At 40.4% G+C, this 12117-nt stretch overlaps 1 protein-coding gene across 6 annotated transcripts in view; it reads right to left on the bottom strand.

Annotated features, from left to right (window-relative positions):
* Positions 1 to 12117, bottom strand: part of MARK1 (MAP/microtubule affinity-regulating kinase 1) — an 81201-nt gene that overhangs the window by 40260 nt on the left and 28824 nt on the right. For 4 of the 6 annotated variants that reach the window (XM_015425385.1, XM_015425381.1, XM_015425382.1 and 1 more), the window contains exons 2-4: positions 5891 to 6094; positions 4561 to 4614; positions 815 to 863 (exon numbers count right to left, since the gene is read on the bottom strand). In XM_015425385.1, the coding sequence (XP_015280871.1) occupies positions 815 to 863; positions 4561 to 4614; positions 5891 to 6094 (307 nt within the window). Of the gene's footprint in view, positions 1 to 88; positions 129 to 814; positions 883 to 4560; positions 4615 to 5890; positions 6095 to 12117 lie in introns of those variants that run through there. The other 2 variants (XM_015425383.1, XM_015425384.1) reach the window with 2 other exon arrangements.

Genomic DNA, 12117 nt, shown 5'->3' on the forward strand with positions numbered 1-12117 from the left:
AACAAGAGCCAAGCATGTTGGAAAAGCAGCACTCTCTGCTGGAAGAGGGAGGAAAAAGGGCATACCCTGTATGCAACAATATGTATACCTTGTATGCAACAAGCCCTCTGGCCGATTCAGGAACAATAACTGTCTCTGGAACAAAACTGTTCTGCCTTCCTCAGCCAGAAGAATTGTCATCACAAAGTAGGGCTCTAAAGGTAACAGAAACTAAAGCAGAAAGGGAAAGTTATACACTTTGTAATCCTGTTTCTCATTTCACAGGTCTCAGTTCTTCACAACAAAGTGGTATTGATTTAAACAAAGCTGATTTTAAAAACATATTTTGTCTGATCAGTATCACTTTAAAAAAAAAACAACCACAAACCCAAAGTTACCATAGATTCATTTCATTCTGAATCAACAGTGCAATCCTATGGAGTCAAACCACTGATTATACATAGTTTGAAGCACAAGTATTCGAGAATATGCCTAATATTGATTTCTTGGACTAGTAATAAGTTCTTCCACAACAGGCCCTTAATAAAAGCTGTAAAACCAACTTGAAGACACAGTGGCCTTGCAGAAAGCAGCCAAAGAACTGTGCAAGTCACATTGCCTGCTGGTACCCTATCCTTCTCCTAGGAAAGAATGTAAAAAATTTTTAAAACTGGTTCATTTCCTACTGGAAACCGACAGGACAATTTACTCACAAAGAGAAAGGTTTGATATACACTGGGAATTTGATCGTAAGTCTAAAAGCCTCGTTAAAAAAAGATACAAACCCAAACACATATTTACTATATGACTCAGCAGAAAAATGGGAAATTCCTACCAATATTAGGGTGATTCAATATCTTCATTATTCGTACTTCTCGGAACAACTGTTTAAAAAAAAGAAAACTATTTTTATTTACGGTGATGTTTATATAAGCGCGTCTCTAGGTAAAACAAAACAGAGCTGCTCAGGTAACTCAAGAATAATGTAATAGCACATTTTAAGATATAATTTAACAAGTAGATATACTTTCTATCAAATGCTCTCCTAGATGTTGATGTCAAGCACACTCTGCAGCAGTTAAGTTGTGCTTCTAGTGTAAATGTCTGTGGCCTTTAGATATAGAGCTGGGGCTACCAGAGTAATAGAATTCCTCTTAACAGAAAACATTCATGCTAACTAAAATGAAGGAAAATAATTTATACTCTTTCTTATAAAATTATTATATGGTTATTATCCAACCACTCCATACATCGAACGTGGATTTTTCCTGCATTCCTTTCTGTCCCAGCAGCTTCTTCTGACCTCTGGAAAGACCACTTCCAGGGATGCAGGAGCAATTATGCACAGAGGAATTATGCAGGTTTGGGGGGAGCGAAGAGTGAGGAAGGACAAGAGGGTGAAATTGCTCCTGCTTCCTCTTCCACAAGCGCAGCTCCATTAAGAAAAGGGGTCCATTTCATCTCCCTTTTCCCTCCTCACTTCAGCCTACGGATTCAAACAGCTGTTCTTTCAGACTAACTTGGCTACCTCAGGAATAGCCTTCCCAAAAGGTTGGAAAGGGTTGCAGGAATGGAAAGGTTCATGGGAAAACTTTACGGGCTTCCTAGGCAAAGATGGTTGGGTACACAGGACTTCACAGAACAAAATATGGTGGATTTGTATCCCAAGGAGAAAATTTAACATGAGAGAAAACAAAGGGAGAGGAGGCAGAGATGGACAGGGAAAGACTATGCATTCATTTCTATCACATATATTTATGACATAGTTTCACTGAAGAACGGGAGTAGCACCCAAGGCTTCATGCAAAAAGTGGGGAAGTGAGACAGGTGGCATCAACCTGAGGGCTGCTTCTAACATAAAATGTATTAAAATCATTAATTATGGAAATACCATAACTAAATCATACCAGTGTCATAGCACAACCTGTAAAATAAGGGACCAGTTAATTAACCAAATCCTTCAGAAGACAAAATTGCACTAAATAAAAGTATGTTGACAGGTTTCTAAGAACAAGTAGAGATGTGACCTATGAACTTCTCTACAGAAAGAATTTCAGACTAGAGCCACCACTGTAAAAGCTCTGATCCTTCCCCTTAAAAATTATCACAGAATCTGGAAGCCAAAGCAGAGGAAAGCCTCCACTGATAATTTCAGTTGTCATATGGACTCCCTACAGGGCAAGTGGTGTCCTAAGGCATAGTTACGTCTGCGCGACAATTCCACAAAAGCACAAAGCTGAGCACAATATTCAGCTAACTGAAAATCTCAGCCCTTATGACTGAGTCTGTGAAGATATGCTTGAATGTGGGTTAGCGGTCCCTGCTGAATAAGATTTCAAATCGTCGCAGGCATGTCCTCAGTGTCTTTCACAGCTCCTTGCTCCTCCCAATGGCATGAAAAACCATAATACATTATGCACGTTATAGAGAAAAGTTATGTGTGCACATGTGTGTGTTTAATATACTTGATTTATGCATACTGCAGAATCCTGCTTTTTTTGGTCCAGAACTTTAAATTTCATTTTAATACAAGGTATACAATTCTTCCCTTCGCTAGAATTTAAAAATTAACATAACTGTTTTGACTTATGCTGAAGGCAGGTGAAAAACTCTATAGGACTACCTAATGTCTGTAGGACTACCTAATGCTTTTCTCTTATCTGTTAACATAATATAGCCCTGTAACATATACTTCAGAATACCTGGGCTTCTGAAGAGACATAAGCATGCTAGTACTACTTAAATTTTCCATCAAGAAGTAAAAAAAATAGAATCTTTGTGACAAGAGGGTTAACATAAATAAAGGCTCTATGAAATTATCCTGGAAAGGGATAAAGGGTTGGTTAAAGAACAGGAAATGCCATCTTCTCAGAATGGGCCTACAGAGGATTCATTATACAGGCAGAATATTTGAAGACTCTCAGTTGCCTAATTTAAATGCTATTATCAGACAAATAACATATTGAAATATTTTATTTCCATTAAGCAGAGGATTTTTATTCCTTATGCATACTACAAACATTTGAGGAACAATGGGATTTACACATTTACACAAGTCTACACCACACAATTAGGACGATTAATATTTGATCCAATTAAATTTAACACTTTCATTTACTTAAAATAAGTGGAAAAGAAGCAAACAACATTAAATGTACCTAAAAGGAAAGAAGAAGAATTTCTTATTAACTAAAATACAATCATGTATTATCATCCAATGGAAACAATATGCAACTTCCTTGCTAACTGATGAACTGTTAGAGGGTCAAGAAACTCAATTGAGGCATTATGTATTGAATGAAATAAGTTGTAATGTCTTTATCTTTAGACATCAAGTGTGGTTCTTAAAATATTTGTTTGAAGGCATTTGTTCCTTATCTGAGGAGGTGAATAAATTCTTCCACATTATTGGGGGTGGGGTATTAGGGTGCTCAAATAATCTAGTACCAAGTGTCTACGGAGAACATACCAGTGCTTATTGCTCCTGACCAACATTCTGTGTGTGATCTTCCCTATCTAATTTAATGCAAATGAAGGGTCCCCATTATACAGGCCGACGTTCAGCAACCCAGCAAAGTAGGTAGTCCTCTCTCTCTTCTGCTTCTAACTGAAATTAGTTAAGGTCTGGCTACACATTCCTATAATATGCAGTCGCACCGTGGAGGTTGCTTCAAATTGCCTGTGTGGTGTAGCTTCCCCATGCAGCAAACAGTCTGGACATACTAAATGTCTGTACTGATCAACTGTCATTGCACACTGAGGCTGGTGGACACACAGAGCTACCTGGAACAGTTAGCAAATGGTAGCAGTTCCAAGCTATACTGAGAGAAATGGCCACTGCCAGTGTTCCCTCTAAGCTGAGTTAGTGTGAGCTAGCTCACAGTTTTTTAGCCTCCAGCTCACACATTTTTGTCTTGGCTCAGGAAGGATGGCTCCAGCGCAAACTAATTAATGCCAGTAGCTCACAAAGTAGAGTTTTTTCTCACAAGACTCCACAGCTTAGAGGGAGCATTGGCCACTGCCACTCGGAACAGACAATGCTGACCTCAATAATAACGATGGGCTGATTAAAATAAGGCAGCTTCATGTGTTCAAAGATATTAGACTGACTTTTTGGATCCCCCAAGTTTATTTTTGTGGATAACATATATGTCTCCTAAACAGTCAATGATTCTAGCTCATTTGCAGGAGCACTGCATGGAATATCTAAAGGACTAATAATTACTGGTAGCTCAAGCAACTGGGGCAAGTCATGCTATAAGAGAATCTGATCCTTTTATCTATTCAACTTCAGTACAAGAAAGTGTCCTTGGTACATGCAGCCATTCATCTCACTGCAAACTACTGGCATAGTCTCACTCTTAGGAATCCAGGCCATGAACCAAAACACACTTAACCCAGAATGCAGATCAACTCCCCAACCCCAATCTTCCATCTGAGATGTAAATATACCTCCATCTAAGCCAAGTCTTTGAACAGTGACTCAGAGCATATAAACTATTTTCAGAGCAGTTTAGTCATTCTGTAAGGGCAAGAATAATAAGATTTCCATACAGCCATTTAATATAATACAATTCTCACCTTTTGTAGACTGGTGGGATTTAGCTGGGTTTTGTCTATTATTTTCACAGCAACCTAAATAGAGAAAGAAAAGAATTATCTGAACTATTAAAAAAACTTACATTTTAATACAACACATGCAATTTTAAGGAGGATATGGTGAAAGTTTATAGTATTTAAGGTTTTAAATGTCTGGGCATTTAAAGGCTTAATTCAGCAGACAGTACAGCATTTGGTAATGGCCCGATAATAGCAAAGAAAACAAGGTAGCTTACAGCCAAAGACTGAGCCTGTGAGCATATTCAGTGTGTTAAGATGAGTGCTCAATACCATTCTGAAGTTGCAAATTCCTGCACAACTATACTCTATTATACAGCACACACTCTATAATGTACAGACGTACATCTATGTTACATGTTCTCAGAGCAAATCACATCATCTGTTTAAACAGATTTTACGGGACATAAATGTTTCATGTGCTGGCAATATCGGGATTTCTAATAGTTCTTTTTTTAAGTCCAACAGTACCTAAAAAGCACTTCTGCTTAAAACCACAACTGACAATCGAATGCAGATTCTCTTTTAATTAGTGGTTTTAGTGTCAGAGAAAAAAAGGAATTAAGTTTTTTTTTAAGTATTTCCCCTTTATTTTTAATTAAGAGTTTGTATTTCTGTTAATCAGAGCTTGACCTTTCAGAGAAAATCTCAAAACAAGAGATTTGTCTACATTTTTATCTTGCCGTTAATTTGAAGAGTTCAGGCTTTACTCACCCTCCTGAACCTTTCTGTGAATGAGTTAGGTTAAAAGAGAGTGACTGGTTTATGTTCATCACCATTCGTTTTTGGCTGAGCAGGGTTTTGAATCCAGGCCTCCCCAGACTAAGTCCAACATTCTAAATCAAACTATCTGACCATATGCTGCACTGGTTCTGACACAAGTTACACGTTTTACCTTTTAATGGCTACAAATAGATATCATAGCAACAGTACCCAACCTGGGACCAGCCAATTCCCTATGAAGTGACATGGAGATGATTTAAAACATAGCATTGGTGGGCAGAAGGAGGAGCTCAACTGAATTACTTCCAGCCCTGCTGCCCTCACCAGGAGAATAAATACCATTTTAAAAAGGGTAGCATGAGGATTCATGCCCCTTGCCTCACCTCTTCATAGCAATTTAATGGCAGATCCTACTCTAGACTGCACACAAGCACACAAGCTATTATGTGTCCTTTGGCCCTAAGAAAAGTCTGTTTCATATCACTGAGCTGGAGGATCAGCATTGTTACTGCAAACAGCCAGATCAGAACAAGACAACATGTGATATTATTCACAAACTTAAGAAGCTTACCTCTCTACCAGTAAGAACATGTCTAGCCAACTTCACTTTAGCAAAATTTCCTTTTCCTATTGTTTTGAGTAAGCGATAATTTCCAATGTGAGGATGGTCTTCATTTGTAGATGTGATTGAGTTCCTACAACGGGGTATGTTTTGCCTGCTACTTGATTTTGTGGGTTGGACATGGGGCTCTGCATATCCATCAACAGAAGTATGCTATAAAACAATTTGAAAAACAGATTATTACAAAGGTAATCTATACAAATTATAAAATGAGTTTAAAATGGGAATAAAATGGCCCACGTCACATAATGGTTTTGTGGGAAATTACAGTCAGGACAGCAAATCATTTTGCTTTATATATTAAAAAAAAGCTTCCTTCAAAACAGTGTTCAATATCTGGTTTTACAGGCTACATTTCCTCTGCCTCATTTCATGCTTAGCCTTCTTTTGAGATATTAATAAAACTGAATCATGTCATGTGTTCAAATTAATAAAAGGCAATGAAATTGTTTTCCTTAATAATCTTTCCCTTTAGCTAAACACCTATGTACTTCCCATTCCAGTAGCTAAATAAGCCAGTAACTTAATTTACATTGAACAATTACCCCTTGCATTACCCCTCTGAGAGAAGTCAGAGAAACTGGCTCAGTGAGAAAAAATCAGAGAAATAAATTCGTCTAAACACACATGGCATGTAAATACTTTTCATTAGGACCAAACAAAATGGCACAAAGCAATGTGCAAGCTCTGAGTTCCCCAGAACTTTGGACCAATGCGGCTACTCACGCCCTCTTCCTACAAAGCAAATTCAATGTAGAATAGTACTTCCCACTTTCCCACGTATTAGGGACTTTTTTTTAAAAAAAAAATAATCCTTCCAAGTTATAAGTAACATCTCAAAATTCTTTTTATTGTTTTTGTTTTCATTACCTTTTTAAAGTCAAATATGCAAAACCCAAACATTCCAGTCAGTCCTTTGGAAAGGATGAATAATTTCCAAGAACACAGAAGCACAACCTCAAGATTTAATCTGCGTATCAGTTACAAAACATTTTCGGGTCCACAACAGTCTCTCTGTTTGTAACACCTTTGAGAAATGTTGATGCTCTTGCTGATAGGATTTGTGTGTGCTTGTGTGTCCATATACATTAATTTGTTTCCAAGAGAATCATCTCTCTATATAATAAAAGTATTTTCGAGTGGCACTCTCCTGAACATTCCACACACTCCCAAATCAGTTGGCTGATCTGCCACTCAGAAGGTGTCCCTATCCACTTGGTTGCATTGCCTGAGTCCCACCCACAGAAGCGGTGCTCAGCATCTCAGCCTCAGTGTGCTGGGAGGCGATGGACGGGCCGGACGCTCCAGCGGGCGGAGGGTGATGAGGCCGAGGCTGATCATGGTAGCGCTGCAGCAGTTGTCGGCTGCGGCCAGGTGCAGGTAGCCGGGCAGGCTGTGAGCGAATGGGGGCCGGCGCTATGGAGGAGAAGGCAGCTAAGGAGGAGGGTGAGGCCAAGATCCAGGAGCTGCATGGGCCCGAGCACTGGTTCAGCAAGTAGGAGCGGCAGTGCCTGGCCAAGGCTGAGCACGACAATGGCGCCCTCCCGCCTGAGCTGCAGGATGATGGCGAGACCGCCGCTGCCTCCCCACCACAGCCCAAGCACAAGTAGCAGAAGCTCTGGCACCTCTTCCAGAACTCCACCACTGCTGGGAGGGCACCGGAGGTGGCCGGGCGAGGAGGCAGTGGCAGGGCGTTTCGCCGGGTCTCTGCCCCGGGGTCTAGGGAGAGTGGGAGAAAGAGGAGTGGGGGGGGGGGGGGTTGTATGCAGGCAGACAGATAGATAGATAGACACAGATGTATAAGAAAAAGCTGAGTGAGGCTGTGTAAAGGCGCCTTCACACGTGCGGAAATGCGTGGAATGGAGACATGCCTGTAAGCTACGCGTCTGTTCATACGTGTGCATATGTGTATACGTCTATCCTACTGTGTGTGTATTCATACAAAGACGGGTGCACTGAAGCTCAAATACTTTTGGCCACCAAATGAGAAGGGAGCACTCACTGGAGAAGACCCTGATGCTGGGAAAGATTGAAGGTCAAAGAAGACGGGGACGGCAAAGGATGAGATGGTTAGGCAGTGTCATAGATGCAATGAACATGAAATTGAATGAACTTCAGAGGACAGCAGAAGACAGGAGGGCCTGGCGTGACCTGGTCCATGGGGTCGCGAAGAGTCGGATTCGACTGTGCGACTGAACAACAACAAGTGGCCTCCTGCCTTGACAGCCCCGTGGGGTCCCCCGACAGTAGCCATGAGTTTATATGGCAAAATAAATACATGTCTCAAACAGTGTTCCCTCTAAGCTGAGTTAGTCTGAGCCAGCTCACAGTTTTTTAGCCTCCGGCTCACACATTTTTGTCTTAGCTCAGGAAGGACGGCTCCAGAGCAAGCTAATTTATGCAGTAGCCAAATCACCTGCTCACAACTTTAATGCCAGTAGCTCACAAAGTAGAATTTTTGCTCACAGGACTCCACAGCTTAGAGGGAACATTGGTCTCAAAGTACATATACCCAGCGTGTGTATCTATGTGTATATTTATACATATCTCTCCTTATACTGCTAATAGGCACTTAATCTGCTTCCAGCCAATGCATTTGTTACACGTCACATCTTTCTAGAGCTCGTTGTATTGCTAGTAAGTGAATAAAACAACTGGGGAGGGAGAAAGCAGAGTGTTCCTTTGTTCCTTTTCTCATAATACTACAACTAAGGGCATAACTATACAATACGCCTGACATGTGCTGGGTCAGGTATGCCCAACCAGAGTCGCAGTCAGATATACACGGTGGTGGTGGTGGGATTCACCTTATAAGCACTTGTTTGCTTGATGCTGCAGAGGGGGGGAGAAGGAACTTCTGGTTTCCCTCCCACTCTTTCACCAGCAGAAAGGGGGAGGAGTTTTGTCCCTTTGCTCTGGTTCCATGTGGCCTTCCTATGGCACATAGAACCAGAGAAAAAGGGTGAAAAGCACTCCCCTGCCACACTTTTTGCTGGTGAAAGCGAGGCAGGAGGTATTTTTTTTGTTTTTATTTATTTAAAGCATCTTATGCCCCCTTTCCACTCAGAGTCCACAAGGCTGGAAGCTCCCCCCCCTTGCAGAGCTGAGCAAATAAGGTCTTTTTACAGTGAATTCCGTCTATGTAAAAGTCTAGTCTATGTACTGCAAGTCTAGTCATGCACCCCAAACCCTGTAGGCTTATCGTGTAGTTCGGCCCATGTTTATCCAATGAAATAGATTATCTGTGTATTCAGGACAGCCAAGGATGTGCCATTGCACAGAATGAGTAGTTAATGCACTGCATTACATGCTGGAAACTGAGGTGATGGCCACTTGCTTAGGTGGTTTTTAAAGGGGGATTAAGCAAATTCATGTAGGGCAAAATTAGCAATGTCTTTTAGCCACGACAGCTAATACAGAATTGTCAAGTTCAGAGCGAATGAGCCACTAAATACTTCACAGAGAGATGAACACCAAGTGAGCAGCCCACATGCTCCTCTTTGGGGTTTCCCAGGTTGTGATCACACACACTAAATAATCCACTTCCAGTCCCCTTTCAATGCACTTTTGAATTGGATTTTGCCAGTTCACACAGTAAAAATCCAGTTGGACCATGCATTGAAAATGAATTGAAAGTGGATTATTTAGTGTGTGTGAACGCAGCCCCAGAAGCACCTAACTAGTCACTGCAGGACATGATGCTAGACTAGACAGACCTTTGGTTGCCTTCTTAGTTTCTTATGTCTTCTCTTTTTCTGGTTCTTACACAATGCCCTTTCTCTTCAACATCCCATCAACGCTCTTTATTTTATGCAAATACGAAATCTCACCTTTCCAACTTAAGATCCTTCAGTCTCTACCTTTCCTAGTCCATCCACCTCCCTCCAACTTAATATCTACATTAGATTGTGAGCCCACAGACAGGTCTCCATTTAACTTTTATATAGTGTCTGGTTTCTAGCCACTACACAAATATTATTCCCATTTCATTACACATCTAAAATTAAAAGAGGTAATTAAAAGACCTGGGGTGACTTAAAATTGATCAATTTAGTAGCAAGTTACTATAGGAAAGTTTACAACCTGGTTTCATTTTATTAATATCCACCTTGGCAACAAAAAATAGGTTCATATAATCACATTGAGAATTCTAACATTGCATTTATTTTAAAAAATATTTATACCCAATATTTCCTTTGTGATTCAAGGCAGCTTACCATCCCAAAATTAAAAACACACAAGCTACAATAAAACCCGTCCCCAAGAAAATGCCTGCAGCTTAAATTCCATAAAAGCCCTTGCAAATAAAACAGTCTCATGGCACCTCCTTAAAAACCTCTATCATGGACACAGGCAATGACCCAAAAGGGGTTTCGTGTGGGAATACCTCATCTAATCAGTTCTTAGTACTATACTGTTTACACAGTAAGGTCAAGGTGTACAAAAATTACTGATGTTTTGGTAAGATTATATTCTATACATTCTTCTCTGTGGATACGTTTTTAGAGTAGTTCATAGCCCTGTAAGCAAGTTTATAATACCATGAAATTAGGCAGGTAATGGGGGGGGGTTATGGCCCCCCGTAGGGGATTTTTTATTTGCATTTACTAAAACCCACAACGAAATTAGGTAGGGAACCTACACACTATAGGAGAAAGAAAAGAAAACCCACTAAAAACCCAAGGGTTGGAGGTCACATACAGCTTGTAAAAAGTTTGCTTAACAATAATAAAAAGCTTTCTTTAACATTGAGAGTGATCAATCATCATCATAGCTTGTGAAAACATCCCAACAAATCTGACTATGTGAAGAGTAGTTCAGGAGAATCACTATTTAATTTAGACACAAATTACAGAGAACAATGGCATTTCATTTAACCATTATTTTTCCCTCCACCATTAGAAGCAAATTAACAATAAGTCTCCCTCAGTAGATATAACACACTCTAATTTTCTCTTCCATTGCTGTTTCCCTCTTTCTTCTTCCCTGTGGCACCATCTTGCTGTATCAGGAACTGGCCATCTCAAAACAAAGTCCCTTCTCCTTTTTCCAGGACTGTTCCACTTAAATTCTTGCCTTCAATATAGGGGTCGTTCCAATTTGCTTTTCACTGCCCAACTTGAAGAGATTCTCGTCACCTTATTGCCAGCAGACTTAATCAGGATATAACCATGGAGGATACTTTAATCAGGATATAACCATGGAGGATAACTTTAAAAGGGGTAATTTTTCGCAATATAGGGGTCGTTCCAATTTGCTTTTCACTGCCCAACTTGAAGAGATTCTCGTCACCTTATTGCCAGCAGACTTAATCAGGATATAACCATGGAGGATACTTTAATCAGGATATAACCATGGAGGATAACTTTAAAAGGGGTAATTTTTCGGATATGAGGGGACATGTGAGGAGGAAACTGAAGGGAAAAGTAGAAAGGGTCAAAACCATTGGGGAAGCTTGGAAACTATTTAAAACTACGATTCTAGAAGCTAAAAAAAAAATATTCCGCAGGTTAGGAAAGGCACAAACAGGTATAAGAAAAAGCCTACTTGGATAACAAACAAAGTAATGGAAGCTGTAAAATGTAAAAAGGATTCCTTTAAGCGGTGGAAAGCTACTCACAGTGAGGCTGATAAAATGGAACAAAGGCTATGGCAAATAAAATGCAAGTCTGTAGTCAGGCAGGCAAAAAGGAAATATGAGGAACATATAGCAAAAAATGTAAAGACCAACAATAAAACTTTCTTCAAATACATTAGAAGCAGGAAACCAGTCAGGGAGGCAGTGGGGCCCTTGGATGACCAAGGGGTAAAAGGAGTACTGAAGGATGATAGGGAAATGGCTGAGAAGCTAAATGCATTTTTTGCCTCCGTCTTCACTGTGGAAGATGAGAGGTGCTTGCCCACTCCAGAGCCGCTGAGTCCGGGAGGGGTGTTGAAAGACCTGAGTCAGATTGAGGTGATGAGAGAGGAGGTCCTAAAACAAATAGACAACTTAAAAACTGATAAATCACCACGCCCAGATGGCATACATCCGAGAGTTCTGAAAGAACTCAATTGTGAACTTGTGGATCTCCTGACAAAAATATGTAATCTCTCCTTAAAATCAGCCTCCATTCCTGAGAACTGGAAGGTAGCTAATGTCACTCCCGTCTTTAAAAAGGGTTCCAGAGGAGATC

The sequence above is a fragment of the Gekko japonicus genome, unplaced genomic scaffold, assembly GCF_001447785.1.
Source record: "Gekko japonicus isolate JY-2015 unplaced genomic scaffold, Gekko_japonicus_V1.1 scaffold153, whole genome shotgun sequence".
Lineage (NCBI taxonomy): Eukaryota > Metazoa > Chordata > Lepidosauria > Squamata > Gekkonidae > Gekko > Gekko japonicus.